Source organism: Lissotriton helveticus, chromosome 7, assembly GCF_964261635.1.
Source record: "Lissotriton helveticus chromosome 7, aLisHel1.1, whole genome shotgun sequence".
NCBI classification, from domain to species: domain Eukaryota; kingdom Metazoa; phylum Chordata; class Amphibia; order Caudata; family Salamandridae; genus Lissotriton; species Lissotriton helveticus.
This window is the reverse complement of record NC_136068.1, coordinates 371,135,020-371,160,230: the sequence shown is the minus strand read 5'-3', so window position 1 is coordinate 371,160,230 and position 25,211 is coordinate 371,135,020. Positions and strand designations below refer to the sequence as shown.

The 25,211-nt window shown below is 42.7% G+C and overlaps 1 protein-coding gene across 10 annotated transcripts in view; it reads left to right on the top strand.

Annotated features, from left to right (window-relative positions):
• Positions 1-25,211, top strand: part of LOC144768485 (uncharacterized) — a 255,027-nt gene that overhangs the window by 62,151 nt on the left and 167,665 nt on the right. For all 10 annotated transcript variants that reach the window (XM_078652185.1, XM_078652186.1, XM_078652189.1 and 7 more), the window contains one exon: positions 17,715-18,170. In XM_078652185.1, the coding sequence (XP_078508311.1) occupies positions 17,715-18,170 (456 nt within the window). The remainder of the gene's footprint in view (positions 1-17,714; positions 18,171-25,211) is intronic.

The following is a 25,211-nucleotide window of genomic DNA, read 5'->3' as shown; positions in this document are numbered from 1 at the left end:
AAGGAATAGATATGTATCTTTGTAACATTCTCTATGTAGTGAAGTTTGAAGTTTTGTAGTGTTTTCTTTCAGCCTTTTAGTGGTTTATTTAGATTGAATCTCATTGTTACTATTCTAATACAGATGCCAATGCACTGTTTAGTGGATGCTTTTGGTAATTAAGTAATTATCTTAATCAGCTCAGACTGTATTATACAGTGTATTTCCATTGGAGAGTGAGGAAAGAGGCAATGGTTCACAAGAGGTGAAGCCTCAAGCCGGTCATGATGCCCCTCACTTTCCTTGCCAGTGATCACATTAGTCTTGTGAATCTGCATCTATATTATATGCCATGCTGTTCCTTCATGTATATAAGTTAAAAACAAAGTTGTTTATCCAGAACCACAGCACATGGGGTTTAACCCATGCAGGGAGATAAAATCTCATTCATTATGCCTATCGAGTATAGGCCATTTGTTTTGCTCTATAAAGTGATTTCAACCTGGAATGGACAGAATGTAAGCAGTGATTTCTTAAATTATGTATACTGTACAGTAGTCCTAACATAAAATAGACATTTGCCATTCATTAATAACGGTGTAAATAAACTTTTATTCATACTTCAATTTACTTATTTTATAGGGCCTCTTTTATTTTCAGTCACAGTTCATTAATATATGTATGCTATGCCAGTGCAAAATGCCCCTGAGGTAGTGTTCTGGTCAAATCAGGGACCTTAAGGACCCACCTCCATTTATTTGTGATGTTTTAGCAGTTCTAACCAGTGTGACAGAGGTGTCAGAGAAATGATGCAGTGTAGCAATTTTGCTCAGATGTGCCGGTTCCTCTATTTCATCGGCTCAGGTTTTGTGCGCACAACTGGGATTCTCACGGGGTTGTAGCCCCAGCTTCTGAATTTCTAGTCACGAAAAACTCACTATACAAACAGCAAGGATCACTCTCCATTAAATCAGTGGTGCAGATTCATTAGTCCAAGAGTTATGGTTTCTAGTCAGTAGTGCCTGTGAATATTATTACAGGAGTCCAAGCTGGACACGTTTCAATATTTTCTTTGAGATCTTTTATGGTCTCATATTGTCATACTGTTTTTAAACAGAACTAGCCGTGGCGATCAACTCCCAATGTGATATTCTTCTTGTGTGCCTTTAAAGGACTATATCAAAACTACCTGCCACTGTTCAAATATTTCAGTAACAAGGATACCTATGGGACTGGAGGCAAACACCATACGCCAAAACATCACCAGTTCCACATTCTTATATCATCATAGGATTTCTAAGGTGCTAGGGAGATGGTATGAGAATAGTACGTTGATCTAATACAAGGCCACAGGAATGAAGAGTTAAAAGCTGTGGTAGCTTTCAAGTGCATTTTATAGGCATAGAAGTCCAACTTCCTTGATTGCACGTGCCAGAAAAACTGGAAGGAGAGACCCAACTGCAGTGCTCCGTGAATCTGATTAGAGCCAACTGACCGGTACAATTAATGATAAAGGGACGACCCAGTCTTGACTGCTGTGTGCATATGATCAAATATTAAATGACATGAAGTGATTTGGCCTGTGGTATGATTGGATGAGACTCAATCTTGTCTGCGGACTGCAGTTAGTGAGCGCTTTTACGGTATGTATGCACAATAAATACACACAGGTAACAGCGGAGAAAACTGCTAATTGTCTCCGGACTCAGATCTCATTTGCCTAATGAAACCAAGCTAGATGCATTACTTCTATAATAATAATTAACAAAAGGGGGGAGGGAGAGGGAATAGTGGATTCTGTCTCCCCTGGCAATACTCATAAACAAAAAGGAATCCACTAGGTGGAGTATGGTTGTTACCACATTGGTGGGGAGCAACCAGTGTTGTTTAAATACCCCTCACACACCAACAGGCCCCTTGGTGTCATGCTTCATCATCGGGGTCTTCGCAAACCTCTACGGGATGCGGCGTGCTACGACTCACGGTTACGTAGGAGCACTATCAGTGAACTATGTGTAGGTGTGTGTGGGTAAATAATGTGAGTGGTGAGGTGAAAGTGAAAAAATTAAAAGATACCTGGCACGTAAGTACTGAAATTTTTTTTAATTAGTCTCCAGCTGGTATCGTTAAAAGAGTGCTAAAGTGGCTGTTATCTACTGATTAGGGTAAAACAACCATGTTAGTGCGTCGACATGTTTCGGAGTTAAAAAACTCCTTCTTCAGGACGAGGATGTGCACTACTTATCCCCACCTTACTCACATGTATGTAGATATAAAAGTGTGCTCTACAAAAATAAGATTAGGTGAAAATGTACCTATCTGTGTTAAATGTTATAAGGTCCGTTGCGCCCAATTGGCGGATAAAGACACCTGTAAATAGAAAGGGTCTGGTAAACCATAGTGTAATACATTTATTAAACTAGCGCTGTGTAAATACACAGAAGGGTAACCAGGAACAAAAATGAAGGTCCAGGAACCTTTGTACCAGGGACTGGTTAGTACTAATAGTACAGACGGCAAGTAAAAAATCTCAAGAATTGAAAATAGAGATACAGAGACTAGAAGTCCAACTAAAAGGATACATCCAACCCGCTGATCTAAAGAAAGGGTTGGAAGAACTCAATAAACAAATGTCAGATTTTGAGGCCACTTAGAAACAAAGTAAATTTAACAAATTTAAGAAAGACAAAGACCGTTTCACAGCTGAGTGGGCATACCCATACACCAAAGCAGACTATGTGGCGAGTGGGAACGTGAGTGATGCCGACAGCGTCAACTCGGATGGGAGCTCCTCTAGTACCAACTCTGGGGGATTCAGGAACAAAAGACAACAAAGGGGCGGTTATCGCCAACAAAGAAACCAGTATCCACGCCAGAGAGGATGGCGAGGTTTCCAAGGACCACCCATGTTCAACCCTTTTCAGGGCCCTTTTCAGTTCCCTCAATACCAGTACGGCCCACCACAAATGGGACCAATGTACCCACAATGGGGAGAAGACCAGTCCACCGTGCCACAACAAAATCAACAGCCTTTTTTATCACGGGGCCCAGGATCCAACAGGGGCAGGAACAAGAGAGGGAACAACGTCACCTGGCAACCGGTGACCGAGTCAGACCCCAGAATGCACACCAGGAGCATGACAGCGGGTCAAGCGTCAACCAGCAAGAGAGGGACCTAGTTATAAACATATCACCTTGGCCATTAACTGACATGCAGAAACAAGTATTGAATAAAGGCCTAGGCTACGTCCCTACGAACAAGCCAGATATATTCCTCCTACACAAAGAGGTCCAGGATTTTGTTCACCTAATCTTATTTTTGTAGAGCACACTTTTATATCTACATACATGTGAGTAAGGTGGGGATAAGTAGTGCACATCCTCGTCCTGAAGAAGGAGTTTTTTAACTCCGAAACATGTCGACGCACTAACATGGTTGTTTTACCCTAATCAGTAGATAACAGCCACTTTAGCACTCTTTTAACGATACCAGCCGGAGACTAATTAAAAAAAAATTCAGTACTTACGTGCCAGGTATCTTTTAATTTTTTCACTTTCACCTCACCACTCACATTATTTACCCACACACACCTACACATAGTTCACTGATAGTGCTCCTACGTAACCGTGAGTCGTAGCACGCCGCATCCCGTAGAGGTTTGCGAAGACCCCGATGATGAAGCATGACACCAAGGGGCCTGTTGGTGTGTGAGGGGTATTTAAACAACACTGGTTGCTCCCCACCAATGTGGTAACAACCATACTCCACCTAGTGGATTCCTTTTTGTTTACTTCTATAATAACCCACACTGATGTAAAAACTAACAGGATAGGTTTACTCCAGTATTCGAACTTTCATAGATTTACATGCTTGAATCATTTCCCGTCATCGAGATGGGTGTCCCCGATGTATCAAAATAGTAATGCAAAGTTAACACAAACTAGATAGGCCTAAGCCCATTTCAGTTTTGTAACATATCCCTATTGTTTTGTAAAAAAAAAAGACCAAACATAAGTTTGGTCTTTAGACCCTCTAGAACACTCCTGAGAGAACCTCAGTATTTTTGACCACAAGTCGTGTTAGGGAATCTCCACTGAGCTCTGCTCAGTTTTTGCCTTCAAATCTACTACTTCAGGGTTTCTGGAAACAGTTTTTGTATTCTCCTTTATACAGTGTACTATTGATTGAACCAGCTATTCAGTCTACAATTCCTTCTCTAAATTTTATTAATTCTGACAAGGAGAAGAGTCTCTTCCGAGCCTGTGTCAACTGCTCCAAAGAAAGACTTCATACTGATGACCCTTGCAGCGACTGCATCTATTGCCTGTATCCCAACCACCAGGCAAAGGATTGCAAGGTATGTCGTACCTTTTCTACCAACATTTTGAGGGATCGTGAGGGGCGCCTTCATATTTGGCTTCAAAAATTGAAGGCCAGGAAGGAACCTCTATCAAGTAATGACAGTGATGAGACGTCTTCTTTTTTTATCTAGAAGATCTCATAAGAGAAAAATCACAAACTCACGCATCCTGTGATTGCCCTCAAAAAGCCTTGAAAAAGACCACTCTAAATCTCGTCACAGAATTAAAAAGGAGAGAAAAGGACATAAATCAGGGGATATTTAAACAAAAAAAGGCAAGTTCAGAGCTGACTGCAACACCTCCTCAGGGCCGGCATGTTTTCAAAAAGCTTTCATCTGTCCCCACTGCGGATAAACCGTCGACTAAGGCATTACTGTCGACGAAAACTTTGTCTTCTACGACACTGACAAACCAAATCCTCATTGTCATCGACACGGAGCGATGTTTGTTTTTTCTAAAGCCGAGGAGCCATCCTCGACTAGTTCCGCTTTACCGATAACGTCCGCATCAATGACACCCTGGTCGCCAAGGGTTTCACAGTCTTCGCCGACCATTCTTTCGCCGACGCCCATATCATTGGCAGTAACAATGACAAAAGTATCGATGAGGATAGTGTCTACGTTGCCGCTGATATTGACAACAACAGTAGCTCTGTCGACAACCTTGCAGACGAGGAAAAAAATCATCTAGACAAGGGGAAAAGATCAGAAGTAGACATCTTACACCAGAGGTCACCTCACCTAGCAAAGTGACGCCTTTACTTCCTTCACATCTGGAGGAACAGGATTCAGATGAGGATGATGGACCTTTTGGAAAATTCCATAGCAGTTGCATGTAGTGTCAATAGGATGACTATGAAGAAGAGTATGAGGAACAATACTCTTATATGCCTCAACAAAAGTACCACCAACAATATCACGATGAGATAGTTTCAATGCCATCTTCATTACTCTTGGACTTGCAGTTCATGCTTTTGGACTATGAGAAAAGATTCCCATCAGTGTCTGCTCCTCCTGAACATTCTACATTGCCACCTCTGCAACTGTCGGTCCCTTCCACTCCACAACAGGGTCCAGTGTTACAATCTACAGTTCCTCCACAGACACAACCGCCTCCCACTCTGAAGGATCCAGTGACTATGGATGATGACCATGAGGAGGTAGAGCTTCCAGATTCACACTAGGGCTGGGTGGACTGCCTCATACCCACACCGTCTTCTCCCTCTCCAGTTCCCATTGTTTCACTACCGGAGAACATCTTGGATTTCACAATTTGCTGGAAAGGGCAGCCAAGAAGTTTAACATGCCAATGCCAGCATCCCAAACTGAGTGCTTTCATTATGACTTTAAACAACACTTTAGAAAGTTAAGGTTCTCCTTCCATAATTGCATATGGGAGGAAAACCTCACAGTCATGAAGACACCAGCCACAGTGACTCCTGTCCTTCCCAGGTTGGAGAAAATATATAAAGCTCCAGAGGATGCTTCAGAGGATGCTCCCATCTGCCTTGTGGGCCACCCTTAGCCTAACTCTGTGATCTCTTATGCTGCACAGAGGAAGTCTAAGAACCTGTCTGCTAAGATTACAACACCTCCAGATAAAGAAGACCGATTCCTTGATAATGCAGGTAAACGTTTATCATCGATCTCCATTCTTTGGTCAAGGCAGCTAATGCTCTAGCGATCTTGGGACGCTACTATCGTCGGATGTGGTGTGATCTGGCTCCATACATTGATCAACTTGTGGATGACAGTAAGACAAAAGCCAAAAAGATCCTCCATGTAGGGGAACAGACATTGGGTTATAGACTGTGCAGTGGGCGTTGCTAAAACAGCCTTTAGATCGCTGTGAGGCGCTGCAGTCTTACGGCGCCAGGGTTGGCTCAGGGCTTCATCTTTCCATCCAGAAGTGCAGAACAAAATACTTGTTCTTCCCTTTGATGGAAGGGCTCTTTTCGGGAAACATATTGATGAGGCACTCCAAAACACTGACCCGGCCAAGTCGTTGGGGACTCTTCAGTACTGCAAGGTTCCTTTCCAATATAAAGGTGGACACCTACAATATTGGTATCCCTCTTACACCCCCTCTTCACAACCATATAGACCTCGATACACCCACCGTCAGCCGCAAGCTGTAGCTTATTCCAGATCTGCCCCTAGGGGAACAGCGGGGCAAAATGCAAAGAATTCCTCAAGTCACCAATAATGACTTTCAGGCTACAGCTATCCCTCTATCTCCCCCCCCCCCTTTTCAGGTCACCTTGGGGGAAGGATCTCTACACTACTCCAACACTGACGAAGAATAACAGCAAACCATTGTGTTCTCAAGCTAAGTCTATCTCAAGCTAATTCTATTTGGCCGTACTCTGGAATTTCTTCAAATTCCACCATGCACTCCGCCCCGCTTACAAGGGGTGAAATGTTCTGCATGTGGAGGCCCTTCTGATGCTCCAAAAAGGGGCAAAAGACCCATTTTCTGCATCTCAAAGAGGGAAAGGGTTCTACTCTAGTTTCTTTTTGGTATGGAAGAGTTTAAAAAAATGGCGACCTTTTCTGGACCTCAAATAGTCCTTTTGCATAGTCACATTGCAAGACATCTTATTGCTTCTAAACCCAGGAGATTGCATAGGCACTCTCGACCTACAACATGCATACTTCCACATCCACCCATCCCACAGGAAGTATCTCCGATTTGCTATAGCCAGGAACCACTACCAATTCAAAGTCCTGCCATTTGTCCTAAAGTCCGCCCCAACAATAATCACCAAGCGTTTGCCTCCAGTGGCAGCCTTTCTAAGAAGACAACAACATCAGGTGTTTTACTACTTTGACGATTGGTTGATCAAGGCACCATCAATACTCAGTCGTCCACCACGACTTGCACAAAACTATTTGCCAGTTTAGGCCTTACCTTGAACAAGGACAAATCAGTCTTACACCCTTCCACAGACATCACCTTTTTGGGGATGATTCTAGACTCCGCTATACACAAAGTCCCCATCTCTCGGGAGGCAAAATTGATATTGTTGACTCAGCTTATCCTAAGAAAAAAGTCACTTTCAGTTCACCATTACAAGCCTCTGCTGGAAACAATGTCATCCACATCCCTGTTATTCCCTTTGCCATCTGAGGATGCGTCCTCTTCAGGAACAGCTAGACTTGCAATGGCGTCAAGCGGAAGGAACTTTCGAGGATGTGATTACAATAACACCAGCAATGGTCCAAGCCATCTCTTGGTGGACCCAGAGAGAGAATATTTCAATAGGTCTCTCTTTTTTTGTCACCCTGCTCATAATCACCACTGATGCTTCTCTGGATGGGTGGGGGGCCTTTCTGCAGGATCTTCAGCTCAGTGGCCATTGGCAGCAGCAACATCAACTTCTCCAAATCAACGTACTGGAGCTGAGAGCCGTGCCAAGGCATGCTTGTGTACCACAACAATTTCAAATGGAAGCCAGGCTTTAGTCACAGCATGGGCATGGTATGTTTCATAGCAAAACTATGATTATAGTTAACCCTTCACCCTGTGAAAAATGCTGCGCATCATGCCAACAGTCTCACTCATAGCGCATTGCATGGCCTCTTCAAGGAGCAGAACCTGAAGAATATTGCCCTGCCTTCCCACATTTTGGCAGTGATGGGGTCATATGATGCTGTAACAGTTTACAGATTATAGACCTGCCTGGCCCTTTGGATGGCAGTAGTTATAATGTGGTCCTGTGCAACTGAGAAGAATTTAGTCAGGCAATAGTTTGCATGTGTTGTACTTAGTAACCCTTCCAAAAAAATATTCAGTGCTAAAACTTCTAGTTCATTTGGTGAGGCCCCCTATCTGAATGTTGGTCCTCATAGCTTTTCCTTCTGCAACTTCAGCCCAGTATTCAAGGAATGAGATTCTATCTTGCACGTTCTCAAAGTGCTTCCTGAGCACTCAGATCTCCTTGTCAATCTTTGCTACCATGAGCTGTATGAGTATGTGTTGTATGGGTAAATAAGTCCATGTAGCCGAGGTGTTGATGAAGAAGATTGTACTTTATTGATATAGTCCTTAGATTATAATGCAAGCCCCACCAGGAGCAGCTCCCTTGTTGCTCAGCCCATACTCTCAACTCTCAGTCCCCAGGCATCTCAACACTCTATGACCTCCCCACACATACCAACGTTCTACACCACATCCACACTGGCTGAGCAGCAAGGACCATGAATCAGGAAAGATGCAACAGAATGATAAATCAAGAAGTAGATATATGAATCATATCAAGAACAATTACGTGAAAGATAAATCAAGAAGTAGGCATATCAAACATATAGGTAACAATTGCATGAATAAGCTGTAAAACAACTTGAGGGAAACTAGCAAGGCAAACGCAAAACATTAAATGAAGATTTGCAATAAATCCTATGGATGAAATGCTAAGGAAACCTTGCAGTGATAAAGGAGAAGACAAATACAGAGAAGTAGTAAATGAGAGTGACACAAGACGCACACATCTTCCCCTTTTTCAGGGCACAGAATAAAGGCTAGAAGGTGCAGACAAAAACAGCAAATAATTTGCTGGAAAAAGGAAGAAGTGTAAAACAAAACACCTAAAAGAAAGGAAAATGAGAATAAGGCATAATTCTCACTGTAAATAGCAAAACTGAATGAGAAGACGAACGAACAGTAGTAAGTGTTCTGAGTACACCACGACACACCAGTTGGCAAGACTAGCATGAAGATAAACCCAGAACAAGAACATTAAAAGTAGAAGCAACAACCAGAGAAACAAGAGGTACTCCCAACCATAGAAAATAAACAGAATCTCGTAAGGAGAAGGGTTAGAAGAACACCCGCTACGAGTACAGACAAAAGAGGTTTGAGTGGAAGCCTCAAATGCCAGACCCACAGAAGACTTTTGCACAAAATTGAAAACTGGCGCTGACAAAATTAATTTGTTAATTTCAGTAAAGATCCCACGTAAAGGAATTTTGCAAATCAAATCATGTACAGAAAAGTAACGTACACTAAAAATGGAAGTAGCAGCTCCAGGAATCCTGCAAACAAATTAATTTAAAGAAATATTACCTGCACTAAAAATGTACATCATATACGGAACTTGTAAAAAGTACAGTAATGTATAACAAAGAATGTAAGTGACAAGTCTACACAAAGTAACATGTTAAAAATGGCAAGTCACATAGCCAACAGGCTGTTTTAAAAACGTGACAGCATCATCATTGGGTTACTAAAGTGTTTATGGACACTTTAGTGCGGTAGACTAATAATAGGTGTTCCTACGCCCAACACTATTTTTAAATGGTCTCAAACCTAGACCTGTTAAAATATAATCTAGGTATACAAGTTTTTAGCGCCACTTTTACAATTTGCACTTTCACATCTACTTTTTCGTTGATCACTACTGCAATAACCAGTGGTTCACCTCCGGATGGAGGAAGCATACGACAAAAAAAGTAACAGAATGATGATGCTGTCACGTTTTTAAAACAGGGCGGAGAACCAAGATATACCGCCTTACGACTTGTGCACGTGCATGAGGGCTTTTTATTGATAACCTACACAAACTTTGCAAACCCTGGTTACTCGGGTCAAGTGATCCATTCTCTTTTGATATTTAGTAGTCATGCAGATACAGCCATTAAGCAATGAAAGAGCCATGCAGGGGAGTCTGCCATAAGAAAAAAAGAAGTAAATAGGATAAACACGGAGGAAAACTGCATGTATGCATGTCGCAAATTGCATGCCTCATTAATATTAATGGGGCAGGCGCAATTTGCGACTCCACTAGAAATGGCTAGCACTCACAGGGATGGTGGCCTGCTGGAGTCAGCAGACCACCATGTCTGTGACTGCTTTTAAATAAACAGTTTTTTTTAAAATGCAGCCTGTTTTCCTTAAAGGATGCATTTAAAAGAAAAATTAAACTTTTCAGTTTCATTTTTTAGCCCATTCACAAAGGAGAAGGGGTCCCCTGGGGACTCCTGTTTATGAATGGTTTACCACCGACTAGCAGTAGATGGTAAATTGTGAGTGTTTTGCGACCACAATTCAGGTTACAAAACATACATACATACAAATGCGAGTCGCTATTAGGAAGGGACGCCCTTGACATGCCCCTTCCTAATAGCGAGTTGTAAACCTCATTTTGCGATTCAGTAAAATGTACTGAATCGCAAAATGAGGTTTATACATGACCATGCCCTAAATTGCAGTTGCAAATGGCCCAATTGCCTGTTTGCGACCGCAATTTAGGGTCGTACCCTTATATTCTAAAGCCAGATAAGGACCCATTGCTATGTGGGACCGATTGCATTGATTAATGTTCACATGAATATACTCCCAAAAGTGTTAGCAAACCGTTTAAAGCAAGCTGTGCCAATTTTAATTCACCCAGAGCAAGGAAGGTATGTTTCACACCGCTTCTTAACAGCTCATCTGAGATTGTTAGCCCATGTTTTATGACAGGTACAGAATGATAGACATGAGAAGATGGCCTAATCCAGGCTGATCAGTCTGGATTTGTCCTATCCCGATCCACCGATGATTGCACTAAACGCTCCATGTCATAGACCTAGGAAAGAAGCGTCACAGGAGGTGGTTTTGATTTCTGTTGACATGGAGAAGACCTTCGATCAGGTGGACTGAGCTGTGCTGAGGGCCATGTTACCCAGAGCGGGACTTGGGGCCCTTTTATGTGAATGGATTGGGGCATTGTATGCCTCTCCCTGGGCTAAGGTCAATGGCTATAAGTTGCATGGAATCCCATTCCATAAGGACACTCAGTAGGGTTGCCCCCACACCCCTATGGTATTTGCACTGTATCTAGAGCCACTCTTGCGTTGGATCTGGGTTCATAAGGAGATTTGGGGGATACCCTTCCACTAGGACACGTACAAATTTGCCTCCTTTCTGTATGACATCTTGTTATCACAGACGGCTCTGGACCATTAGCTCCAGCGCCTGATACCTCTCCCTGTGGAGTAGGGCGCTCTTGCGGGCCTTAAGATCAACCTGAGGAAGTCCCTGGGATTAGTGGTCTCTGGAGGACAGAAGCTATTGAAAAAGCTTCAGTTGATTACTGGGTTGCTGATTCCCTGCCACGCTTGTGGATGACACTGACCCCTGACCTGTACACATGCTCCAGGAGCCATTAATAATAACTGGCAGGCTTCCTTAAGGCCACCTCCTCAAGGCATCCTCACACCCTCTCATGGGATGGGAAAACAGCTTCCTTTAAAGTGGCTTCCCTCACCAAGATCTTGAATATGTTGCAGACCCTTCCACTTCAAAGGGCAGTACTAGCACAGCTGATGGATATATGCTGGTCCTTTATTTGACCAGAGAAGCTATCTTGACTCAGCCACCAGGCCATCACACGCCCCCTGAAGCGCGGCGGACTGGATGTCCTTAATATCCACCTTTTATTACCTAGCAGCTCAGGTGCGGTACAGAGTGGAAACAGACAAACCCTGGTGCTCCATTAATTAGAATATGACAGCTAGGCCACTTGCCGAGCTTTTCTGGCTCTCCCAAGTGCCAGAGGTGCTGTAACTTCTACTTTTCCCCAGTCATGAGGGCCAACTTTGAAGTTTGGCATTAGCTCTCCCAGTATAAAGGAGCAACCATATTCCCGTCCCCCTTGACCCCGATACTTTTCTTCCTTCCTGAAGAGGTTCAAGTTTTGAGGAGCAATCCACCCTTTGAGGAGATTATGCGGAGTTACCGCATACCGTAGGAAGAGAGAGAGAGGTTCCACTATCTGCAAATGAGTCACTAGGTCCTCCAGCCCCTGTTTAAAGTGGGGGCCACAAGACTGCTTATGTACCAGGAGAAATTCCAGGGTCTCACAACAACTCGTCACTTGATCTCCCAGATATACATACCTCTGCTCTTCTGCTTACCCCAGAGTCCACCCCCTTATAAGAGGGCTTGGGAGAAGGATTTAGGTGTTGCTTTCGACAAAACCAATGGTAAGCTATCCATACACCAACAGCCAACTTCGGTAAACACTCTCAAGGCAGAGAAGTGCTCTTTAAGATCGTCTATTGATGGCAGTGCACTCTAACTCACATGATAGATGCTAGCAAACCCAGAACGTACTGAATGGTGTGTGCTGGGATGGGGACCATTGCCATATTTTGTGGTCTTGCCCTCGTCTGAGCCAATTGTGGCTGTTGTATCTGAGGTGGAGGGCCAGCCTTTCACCGGGACCCTTGTCTCAGTCTTCTGGGGCTGTTCAAGAGGGACCTGCCGGGAAGACAGGAGGTGGAGTGGCGGCCATTATCCGTTCCGATTTTAAATTCACAGAGCTGTCGGCGACTCTTATTCCTAAAACGGACTGCCTCTCTCTCAAATTCTCCTCAGCTAAATTAGCTTTTGTGTGTGTTCTCGTTTACAGGCCTCCTGAACACGTGCCTCTTTTCCCTAAATTATTTGGTGACTTTATCTCACAACTCGCCATCAATCATGCTCACATCATGATTATTGGAGATTTTAACTATTGGCCATCTGATGCCCGTGAAAGCCTGCTCTCTACGGAGTTTACTGAGCTTCTAACCAGCATGAACTTCTTCCAGCACATTCATACTCCTACTCACCACAAGGGTCACATCTTGGACCAACTTTGGACATCTAATCTTGACCTTTCCCTTCCCTCCGTCCTTCCCTGTTCTTGGTCCGACCATTACTCTATTTCCTTTCATCTTCATCTTCATTCTGTTTGCCTTCCCCCCCCGGTCAAGAATTTTGTTGCTCGCAACTGGAAAAGCGCAAATCTGGCTGACTTCCACGCTACTCTGGCCTCTTCTGCTCCTACCTCTTCGACCTTGATAGTCGATCAGGCAATTCATCTCGAAGAATGGCTACTCTGCGCTTGTGATAAAGTTGCCCCCCTTAAAACAATTAAAGCTAAGCGCCCCCACGACGCCCAGCGATGGTTTTCCGACCAACTTAAAGCGGACAAACTTGCTCTCCGCCAAGCTGAGCGTCATTGGAGACGCAATTACGATCCTCAGCTTAGAATCATTTTCGAAGACTCTCTTAATTCTTACAAAAATTCGATTCTGGCAGCCAAAACTGCCTATTTTTCTCATAAGTTAATGGCTTCTAAGAATAAAACTAAAGACATCTTTGCCATTGTCAACGAGCTCTCCCTCCCTGACAGGGTCACACCCCAACCCCAACCAACCCAACTTTTATGTGACTCCCTTAACGTTTACTTTTCTGAAAAGATTGCTATTATCAAAAAGAATATTCCTCCTCCTTCATCCCCTTTACCCCTTCCTCTTCCCCCTATGAACACCAGCAAGCTGACAGAGTTTCCGCCGATCTCATTACAAGAATTCTTCTCCTTGCTCCAGAAAGTCAGTTCAGGCTCTCCCAATGACCTATGTCCACCTCAGATTCTCAGAGAGGCCTCTTTGGCCTGCCCAGGCCCCCCACTAGCCCTGCTCAATAACTCCTTAGCCACTGGAGTAGTACCCCGCTCCTTTAAACAGGCAGCGGTTCTGCCTATCTTGAAAAAGACCAATGCAGATCCTTCTATTTTAAGTAATTATAGACCCATTTCCCTTCTTCCCTATCTAGGAAAGATCTTGGAGACGTATGTCACCCGCTGCCTTAGTACATTCATCGAGAGTTCTTCCTTCCTGGATGCCCAACAAGCTGGTTTTAGACCCCTCCACTCCACCGAGGCGGTCATAGTGGCCGTCATGGATTCCCTCAGGAAGGGTGCCGACAAAAACATCTCTCAGGCCCTTGTCCTGTTGGACCTGTCGGCTGCTTTTGACACGGTCGATCATGTGATTCTGATCGACCGTGTCAATAACGCTGGCATCCAGGGGGTAGCCCTCGATTGGCTTAGATCTTTCCTAGATAACCGCTCTCAGGCAGTTCATTTATCCACTTTTGCAGCACCTCTTCTATCCTTAAACTGCGGGGTCCCTCAGGGCTCTGCGCTGTCACCTTTACTATTTAATTTATATCTGCAACCCCTATTAGCCTCACTCCGAAATACCCCGGTCACTATTTTTAATTATGCAGATGATCTTCAGTTAATTTTTCCCATTGATTCCCTTCCCTCCTCCTGTCTTAATTTTCAGTCTACCATGTTGGCCATTGCGGAATGGATGTACCATAGTCAATTGAAATTGAACCCTGCAAAAACAGAGCTGGTATTGGTGGGTGGCTCCGCCAATCTGTGGAATCCTTCCTATTGGCCTCCATCTCTTGGGACGGCACCCACTCCTGTGAGCACAGTGAGGAGTCTGGGGGTGATCATCTCTGAAGATCTGTCAATGAGACCACAAATTAACTCTGTCACCTCATCCTGTTTTTTTCACCTTAGGCGGATCCGCAAAATCAGTAGGTTCCTCTCCAGAGAGGCCCTGATCCTTGTTATCATTGCTCTTATCACCTCCAGACTCGACTACGCTAACATCTTGTATGCGGGGATTCCGGCCTACCACCTCCACCGGTTACAATTGGTGCAGAATCAGGCCGCCCGCCTGATTTTTCGTCAGCCCAAATACCAGCACGTTACTCCCCTTCTCCGCAAGCTTCACTGGCTCCCTGTCTCTAAACGTTGCATTTTTAAACTTGGATGTACCGTCTTCAAGGCCCTCACTGACTCAGCCCCGGCCTTTATCTTATCTTGCTTGACACGATACATCCCCCACAGAGCTCTCCGTTCTACCTCTCTCAATTACCCTGAGGTTCCTAAATACAGACGGAAAAAAAATGGAGGACTGAGCTTTTCTTATCTGGCCTCCTCTACCTGGAAAACTCTCCCATTGACTCTTCGTTTCTGTCCCAGCTATGCTTCTTTCCGCACACTGCTAAAAACTCATCTATTCCAGTCAGCATCTGAGTAACTCTTCCTCCCTGGTAACCGTTTTTGTCAAAGAGCGCCATGAAACCGTTGGTGAACGTGCGCGGTATAAGTATTTTTAACGTAACGTATTCCCTCCACTCTCTCAGAGGTAAGAGGATCTCCCACCTACTCCTGGCGTCCAAGCAGACCATGTTGAGTCTCTGTGGGAAAGGCCTAAACCCAAATGAAAGAATGTGGCTTCCTATACTCTGGCAACTGTTGGCATATGAAAATATTACGCATGTCCTTCAAGATTACTCAGACAAGTTCAGTGCTAAGTGGGATCCTGTGCTGTAGTACCTCAGTAAAGATAACAGATGCTTAACTTGCCCCATTAGATTGCTAGCGTTGGGTCTCTTGTCGTAGGACTGATTATCGGCGGATGAAGAAGCATGATGTCCCCTCTCATTCTCAGGCTGCTGTTTTTTGTCTGCTTTCTCTTGTGATTTTGATTGTGAAATGCACCAGTAACGTGATGGCTCCGGTGCATATTAGGTGAATATACTGTCTTGGAAACACCAGATTTGTACTCTAATCCCTGGTTATTGGCTTAAGAGAACACCAGGTACACTTGACAGAATTTTAAGTTCACAGAGTAACCACTAGAATTTGGTGAAACACTCTATTAGGACCCCCTTAGCTCTATTTAATGCAGATGAATGAAACTGTATTGTAGCTAAGCCTAAATTGTAGGTTATTACACTGACTTAAAATGAATGTGTCCTCTTTCTGCTAATATAAATACACAGTTGTCTGGAAACCAAAGCTGAGGGCTCCATTTGTTAATGCAGCAGCCAATCCTTGAAGTCTGCGATGCCCTAATTCTTCTTCTGCGCTTTACATATTGACACTTAGTGTGTATCTATTATTCCTATCGAATTTAAACAATGCATATTTGTATATACTTACCATTTCAGAATCTTCTGTCTGTTAGAATATTGTAAAGAGGTGATGTTTATATATTTTATATATTATAGTTGATGTGATACAAAAGGGGGTGGTGATGGACGGAGCATCTGAATCAATCAAACACTCACACCCAGTCAAAAGATCTGGGTTGAATCCATCACCGTTCTTTAGCCCACTCTGCCACCCCAGTTCAGATGTTGATGTGAATCAGAAGAAAGGAAAGGGATCACGTTGCAGCCATCAACATTTATTTTATTTGAAAAGTACTTATGTAGACTAAGAATTGCACTGGGTCAGTCAATCAATCGGATTTGTAGAGTGTGAATCACCGTTACCTGTGAGGGTCTCCAGGTGCTGGGAGAACTATGTGCCGGATTTCCTATTGGTTGAACATCCTGGTGTTGAGGTCCTTCCTGAGCTGCTGGAGTGAAGTTAAAGCTCTCAGGTGCAGGGGGAGGTTGTTCCAGGTTTGTGGCTCCAGGTGGGAGAAGGAGCAGCCTCTGCTGTTCTTTCGGCGGATGCGATTTGTGGCAGCTAGTAAGATGGGGTCCGAGTTTCCTTGTTGGTTGGTGGAAGTTCATTCGAGTGTTGAGGTACACAGGACCTCCGTTGTGTAGTTCCTTGAAAGTGTGGGTGAGCTGCTTGAATTGACATTTCTTCGCGACCGGTAGTCAGTGGAGTTTCCTGAGGTTCTAGGTGATGCGAATCCACCTTGGTGTTTTTATTTATGTACTTTTGGAAATGGTACAGAGTACTTTCTTGATTTATCAATTTATATCTTGTTTTTTCAGTTCAGGAATGTGTTCCTCAACAGATTTACTAAGTAGCCTCTTGGGCTTCATTTAGCTTGATCTTCCTGAATACTAAAAAATATAATGTTAACACATTTCAACTCTTCCGTTTTAGGAGGAAGATCGTTTTTCGTAGTTATGATCCAAGTGATTCCTTCAACATGTTTAATATTTGTTCCTTCATTGTTGCTCAAATATATTTCAATGTCATCAACTCTTATGACTTCAAAATCATTTAAAGACTGAGTTCTATATGTTTCTAATAAGTTTTGTGTTGCTTCCTAATTGATATAAATTTGGGCCTGCCAAGAGGTTATTTCCTGTTGAGTTTCTTTGTAATATTGACAGATTAGAGTTTAGAAACTCTGAGGTAGATTACACAGAAATTAAACTTACAGGCTGAAGTTTTTCTCAACTCAATTGCGAGTGGTCGCCAATGCCCGCGTTGAGAAACTGCGCGTTGGGGTTGAGAAAGCGCGCGTTGGGGTTGAGAGAAGTAGCAATGATTTAATGGCAAATAATACATATGTTTTACCCCACTTTCTCTGGAGACAGACAATGGTCACAGTCCTGGGAAAAATACTGCATGATCGTTGTTTTCTTTAAATAACTATATCGGTAACCGGTAATCACAATATACCTTGGATGGTTTTAGTATTGCGTGTTTCGTTATCAAAACATGTTTTTTCTCTGTAGCTGTGCTGGTACTCCCTGATTTCTTTCTCAAGATTTTGCGAGCATGTTCTAGCTATAATATTTTGAATGCACGCCATTTTAATGCCTTGTGTTTATCTGTAATATGATAGGAACTACTAGAAGGCATGAAGAGGACATGGCAACAGTTGGATCGTTTCAAGTGTCTCGCCAGCAGGGAAAATGGATGCATGGACATAGAGGGAAAATAGCGGCAAAGTGGACTGAGGTCAGAAGGCGCAGTGTGAACTGGTCCATAGAGGAGCTGGAGGGTCTTCTTAATGCCTTGAGACGATCACCCCACCTTGGACTCCTAATGTCGTCTAAACATATGTCCACCCTGCATGAATGGCAAACTGTTGAGGATGATATGCGTCAGGAAGGTTTCTGCCGTTCAGCTGACCAGTGCAGACTAAAGATGAAGGGTATAAGACGTGTTTTCCATCACTTGAGACTTGGTTGGGGACCTGGTGGCAAGAACACAACATCCTTGCCTCACTGGTTTCCTCGAATGATGGATCTGTGGAGACAGGCTGGGAAACCAAAATTTAATACTCCGCTGACCAAAGGTAATATGAAATCATAGCTGTGTGATGTAATAGTAATTTTTCTTCTTTCTCTATGGCTGTGCCTTGTAGCTATCCCTTTGTTTTGATTTTTGCCTATCAGATAATACAGAATCTTCCACACGGTAGCCCAACACCCGGCACAGTCAAAACACTTTAACACAGCACCTTTAGAAAAGGTTTTTTTTTAACAAAATGCCAGGACTCTCTCTTAGAATAAGACTTGGGGTTATATTTTACACAATGCTCTCAAAAGCTTTCCCAGATGCCTAATGCAAAAGATTCAAATATACAAAGATATATATGTATGTATGTATATGTGTGTTAATATGCAAGCAATAATAACACACTTGGTAAATTTAATGAATGAGTTATACTGATGAATAAACAAGCAGCAAATAATATGAGATAAGACTCAAGTAAATATACTGGACGTCCTACAAGAGATCAGAAAGCTATATATACATCAAATGAGTACTTTGGAGGTGCACTTTGACTCACTCACACATCACAAAGAAAACACACTCACTCACACATCAAATGATCACAGCACTCTCTCACATCACAATGGCAATAACCAAAACTCAATACATCACCTGGTGCAAAACACCGCATCTCAGACTGGGGAAGTAAACAGCCGTGATTGAAAGCCTCAGCATCCAGGGTTCACACTCCGAGATAGACGCATCCGTCCTCGCTCGGATTCCAAACTCCCAGTTTCCAAGTCCACACCCTCAGCTTTAAACACACTAGAAGGTTCGAGAAAGACCTCCCCCTGGGCCAGAGGAATCTAATGTGTTTCTAATAGATAGTTGCAGTGTACCTCAAATGTATCTATTGGTGCCTTTCTATGTAGGCTATTTTTGTTCGAAAACTCTGTGACCTTTCCGTGAAGAACAAGTTCTGTAGCTTGTTGTAGAGACAATTTAATGTGTCACACTTGTCTTTGTTGAAGTGTAGATTAAACCTCTATAAATCAAATGGTAATTTAGGTTTATAGGTGGAAAATCCATGATTATTTCCCAGGTTAAGGTAAGTAATGATATTTTTGGACTAAGCAGCCAAGCTGTTGACACTCTTCTGCGCTTGTTGCAAGTGTTCATAGTCATCTTGCAACTGAAAGGACTCGAAGCAGTATGTATTGGCTTGCAGAACCACATTGCAACCTTGACATTTTCTTTGGGTACATTTGAAAATGGTAGACAGAGCATGTTCTAGATTTCATAAATAATATTTAGGCTTTTATAATTCAGTGCTGGCTTTCCACAACAGTGACAGTGAAAAATTCTTTATTGTACAGTTAATTAAAACCATTACAATATTACAAAGCATAAACTGTATTTCCTTCACGTACTTTGTTAGATATAAACAATTAATACCACATTTAAAATTTGAATTCAGTTTGCATAATATATACCATTTTTTAAAAACAAACATGAATTGCTAAATTATTATTATGACCTGTATTATTCTTTTAGTAAATTCTCAAAATAGTTAAAAAATTTAATTCATTGACAGATTAATTGTGGGTCCTCCGAGTCCAGGGTTTTAAGTATTGCTGATCGACAAGTGCGGATGCCTTTTTCATTAAACTTCCTCCTAAGTAAATTTCGACAACTGCACTCTAACACCGGGAAAATACATATCAGGTGTATAAAGTCCTGAACTGATGCTCCACATCGGTTACAATCCTTTGGGCCCGGAGTCCTCCAATTGGGTTGGTCAACATTGGAGGGCAATTTCCCCATGCGCAACTCAAAAATATTTCGTTTTTAGGTGGGGAGAAAAAACGAGGCCTAAGAATGATGCTGGCTCAAGCCTTGTATAGGATTGTAAAACCATCCATGCGTGCGCACGTCGGCTTAAGGTTGCTTTATCTTCAGTTAGAGAGTGCGCGTTTGCCGCTTTTTTCACGATCAGCTGAAATGATGTCCATGTTAATTTCCTTTGCCAAATGTCTGCCATCTTTGTTATTTTTAGCGAGGTATTTAGGTACTTAGCATAGTGGGATTTTGGATCATTTTGCAAGGCTTCCCAGAGTGCCGAGTTGATTTCTAGGTCACGATTGAGCCATATTTTGTACCAGAATTTAATTGTCTCATACCTCTTATGGAGTATTTTATGGTGTAATCTGAACTCTAGACGTACCTGAGCTGGTGAGGCATCACATGGCAAACAAAATACTCTTTTGTACACTCGCATTTGGAGTTTGTCTAGGATTGGTGCGCTGTTTCCATAGTGGACCACGCTTCCATAGGCAATAGTTGGAAGTAGTTTTGCTTTAATGACTGCCAGGAGTGGGGTGAACAATGGGCCTTTTAACTGTTTTGATATCCTGAAAAATGCAAACAGTAGAGCGGTTCCCTGTTTTTTAAATTATTTCATAATGTGTGGCGAATGAGAACCTTCGGTCCAAATGAATCCTCAGGTATTTATAGCCATCGACTACTTCCAACTCAGTGTTGTCGATTGTAAATTTTGGCTGTTTGGGGCGACAATGTGTTAATATCCTGATCTTTGTTTTTTTATATTTATTTCCATCAGGTTTTTGTTAGCGAAATAAGCTAGCTCGTGGATTAAACATTGCAGGCCGATTCTCATCTGACTTAGAAGGACCACATCATCTGCATAGGACAAATGTGTTAGTGGCAGCGTGCCCAACCGTGGCGGGTGTAAATTGACCCCGTCTAGCCTTATTATTAGATTTTTATTTTTTTTATTTTTTTATTTTAGCGATTTGTAAAGCGCCTGGTGACCCGAAGGCATCCCCGCGCTCTAGATCGGCCATGAATAGATTAAACAAATGCGGGGCCAAGACACAGCCTTGTTTTAACCCTTTGTTAGTAGGGATCTTTCTTGTGAGCCTTTGGCCATTGGCGATTCTAACCTGCATCCAAGTGTTAGTGTAAACATCCATGATTGGGTTTAAAATTGTGTCTGGTAGACCCTGGAGTTTCAGTTTGGCCCATAGTGTGTGTCGACTAACACGGTCAAAGACCGCCTTGAAATCCAGGAAGCATAGATGGAGTCCCTGCCGCTGTCGTAGGCTTTTCTTGGCGATTAGCCCTATTGCTAATACGTTTGCAATTGAGCCCGTGCCACGCCGGAAGCCTGACTGGTTTATTGGGACTTTTTTATTCTCATCAGTCCAGTTTACTAAATCAGTTAGGATCAGCGATACATAATATTTGCCCTCCGCATCTATCAACGCGATCAGGCGATAGTTTGCTGGATCTGTGTGGTCCCCGCCCTTCTATATCGGATTAATAATAGCACCTCTCCAACTTTCTGGAATACAACTGGTAGGGCCGATCATCTTGAACAAACTACAGAACTTACTTGCCCAGTAATTTGGATCTTGTTTGTAGATTGCCTGTGGCACACCATTCGGTCCTGGTGCGCTATCAAGCCGACTTTTCCTTATGATTTGCAAAATTTCTACTTCGGAATGGACGAGAGTAGATTCAGGGGTATCTTTTTGCTTTTCGTGCATGGAAATTCCAGCTGATGGCAGCTGTTCCAAATTGTTTATGGAGAATGTGGAAATGAGGTGCTGTACCCATGCATGCTCGGCGACACAGGTCGTATTTATGGTTTTGGAGGGTCTGTCCATAGAGTTCACCTGTGCCCAGAAAGCTCTGGAGTCAGATTTATTTGCACTATGAAGTAATTTTGTCCAGAATTTGTTTTCTTCAGTTTTTTATCATTCCAAATTTGTTTCTTGTATTTTATCTTTAAAGAGCGTACCGCCTCCCATACTTTCGACCGCGGGCTATGATGTTGAGCATTCCTAAGGGACTTTCTCAGGAGCTTTCTTAAGGTTCGTGATGCTTGACGAAGCTGGCTGGTGTTATCTGTGCGTTTTTTATTTATCTTGTTGGCGGATGCTCCTGCGTCGGCTAGCTTTGCCAAAAAATGTGATCCATATTTCTATGGTCGTTTTATTTTCTGCCTCAAGGATTGTCATTAGATTTTTGGCTATTAAAGCTATATGCGGTAGTTTGGTGCACGTCCACCTCAGACGCTTCAAGTTGATTGTTGATGTTTCTCCCTCGATTACTGGAGCTACTTGATGTTTAAATGATGTTATTTTTTATTCGATATGCTGAGCCAAATGATCACCGTCGGGTGAGCATTTTCATTTGAAAACTCTTTATTTGCCCTAAAAGAGGGAGGGTTACTATTGTATAGTCCAGGATAGAAATTGAGCAGAGGCCAATATACGTGCAGTTGGCAGGTTTATCCTGTTTTATTCTCCTGTTTAATACGTGCATACCTAGATGTTCGAGGTCCCTTGTAAATTGCTGCCTACTTTGTCATTGCGTTTTTGAACAGGAAACAGCTGCGTTTCTACCGCCTAAATTTCGTTTGATGCGATGATATTGTCTTTCTCTTCTTGAGTGTGTAGTAGATTTGCATTAAAATCTCCTGTTAGGATTATTGCCCAAGTCGGCTGTTCAAAGCGAAATTCCGCAATGACATCAGTAACTTTCTTAAAAGATCTTTTTTTTATCTTAGATTTCGGGTGAGCATAGATATTGATGAATATAATGGTGCTTAACCCGGTTCCATTTTTATTATTTGCATGGCTGAAGTTGTTGATGTCAGCTGTGTTGAGTTAATTTTTAATGCCGTAGAGATATAAACAGCAAGGCCCTCCTTAGCTCTTCCGTATTGCGTATTGAGTTCTTATTGCATTCACGTGATAGCCTATCCTACCAGGGACCTCAACTGGGGCTGTTAGCCAGGTTTCTTGGAGCACAATTATTTCGTGTTTATTCCAGGACTCTAACTTTCCGCTGTCTTTTAGGATTCCTTTTGCTCCTGCGATGTTGCAGGATAGAATTTTTACGGGGGAGAGCACTGTCTTGCCAAATATACTGCAGCTTCATTCTCCCATCCACCCGGTGATGGGCAGCCCTAGGTTTGTTTTCCTCTGTTGCTCTGTGTTTGTGACATCTGCACCTTTGGCACCTTGCAGTACCGAGGTGACTATATTTCTAATGAGGTCTGGGAAATGCTTAATATTAGGAATGGAGATGGATAACGTTGTTTTACTGGGCTGGTGACTGAATGTTATGGTTTCTTTCAGGATCGCTGTTACTATTTCTTTATTCCTCCATGTTGCTAGGGTGCCTTCATTTTCTATGTTTTTTCCAGGATTAACAAATTCTATTGCTATTAGGTCTTCAGACATTAGATGTTGTAATGTTGGGATTTCTGCCCTGAGGGATAAGATGTTCCCTCTGTTCAGATAATCTTCCGGACCTTGTGACTGATAATGTGGCGTAAATAGGATCCTATTTGTTACATTTGATATGTCCTCTTTTGTTTGCTTGTGAGAAGGTGGTGTCTGATTTCTTCTTAACTCATCATTGTCCCTGCCGTTTGTATCATTACACTACCTTTTTGTGTTAATCAGACAGTGGTCTTTCGCAATGTTTTCTTGAGGCTGATCTGCCTTCAAATTAACTTTTCTGTCGCCTCTCCTGATGCTTCTCCTAATGCTATTTCAGCCTTGTTGATACGATGTTATCAATTGACCGGGCCCTGAGTTTTTTTCCTTTTCAGTTCTATTGCTATTTTCGTCATCGCACTCCGTTTTTATGTTGATAAATAGCATTCCACCGCAGTTTTACTAAGTAGCCCTCTGGACCGGTGTTTACCTGTTATTCCTGTATTCTGAAAGATGTAATATTTTACTACTGACATTTTAAGTCCTCAGTTTTATGAGAAAGATAGACATTAATTGCTATGATTTGAGTGATTCTTTGTTCTTGTTTAGTATTTGTACGGTCAGTTTTGCTCAGCCACGTTTCAAATTGCTCAACTCTTATCTCCTGAGGCTGTTGCTTGTTAAGCTACGCTCAACTATGTCAGTTGGGTCTGGACTGTTCCTATTGGAGGAGGCCCAAGGCTGATTGCATAAGGCAGGTTGCTTGCTAGAAGGGCAGAGTGGGTAAGAAGGGGTGGTCTGGAATGGGGCCGGAGTGCTTGCCAGTTTGTGACAATAACTCGGGCATTTCTTCCATCACCGTTTTTTTTTTGTTTTTATGAAACTCCATGAGGAGGTGTTTGGTACAGCTGGGAAACGTAATTATCAAATAAATCCCAGCAACAGGGTTACACGCTGATCAATGCGATGCCTTAAACACACATACTCGGGTAATGGATCTGCCCCAAATCTAACATTGTGGTGTTATTTACGTTTTTGGGAGGCATTAATGGCAACTAGCATAGAGTTGTGTACTGAAACAGACATTTCCAGTGTGAGGGGTTTATTGTGAGACACGTTACTTCATGATTAGTTTTAGACAACAGTATCCCCACTGGTCAATTGTTAGCATATGGATTCCTTGTAAAGGACTTTGAATGTGATGTAACACATGGTGTGCCAAATCTATTTTTCACAATGACTGGTACTAAGAAAATGATTACACAGTTGTATGGTGCTATTTAGGTTATGAACAAAACTAAGCTGTAACAACTAAAGGATAAATAGACAGTGGAGAAGAGTAGAGAGATGACAAACACAAAATAGTCCTTTGTCCTGAGTTCCCATGTCAAGGTCTCCAGGAATGTTAGATTCAAATTAATACAGCCTGAGTTAGCACATCGAACTAGCATTACTCCACAACTCCTACAACCCATATTACAAATGATACCAGACAGTTTTACGAGATGCAACATGAAGATGCAAACTTTTACCATATCTTATGCCTCTTCGTAAAGCCATTCTGTACTTTTGGACTTTTCAGCTGTACTTAAAGACAGGGACCGCATTTATAAACCTTAGGTTCATCTACTTAGCCTGATGCCCAGACACGAAGAACAAAATTAGAAAGCAAATGTATAGATCTAGCACTATTGCCGCCCAAAATGCATATTGCAGTGACACTGATATCACCCTGCACTGCACTTGTGTCCAAACGGAGGAGAGAGCTGCTACAATGGGAGGTGGTCGGAGATGTGGCCATTCTATAACATCAGTGGTATGGAGATGACCATATGTTGTTCACTGTTTGGGGCAATATATACCTCACA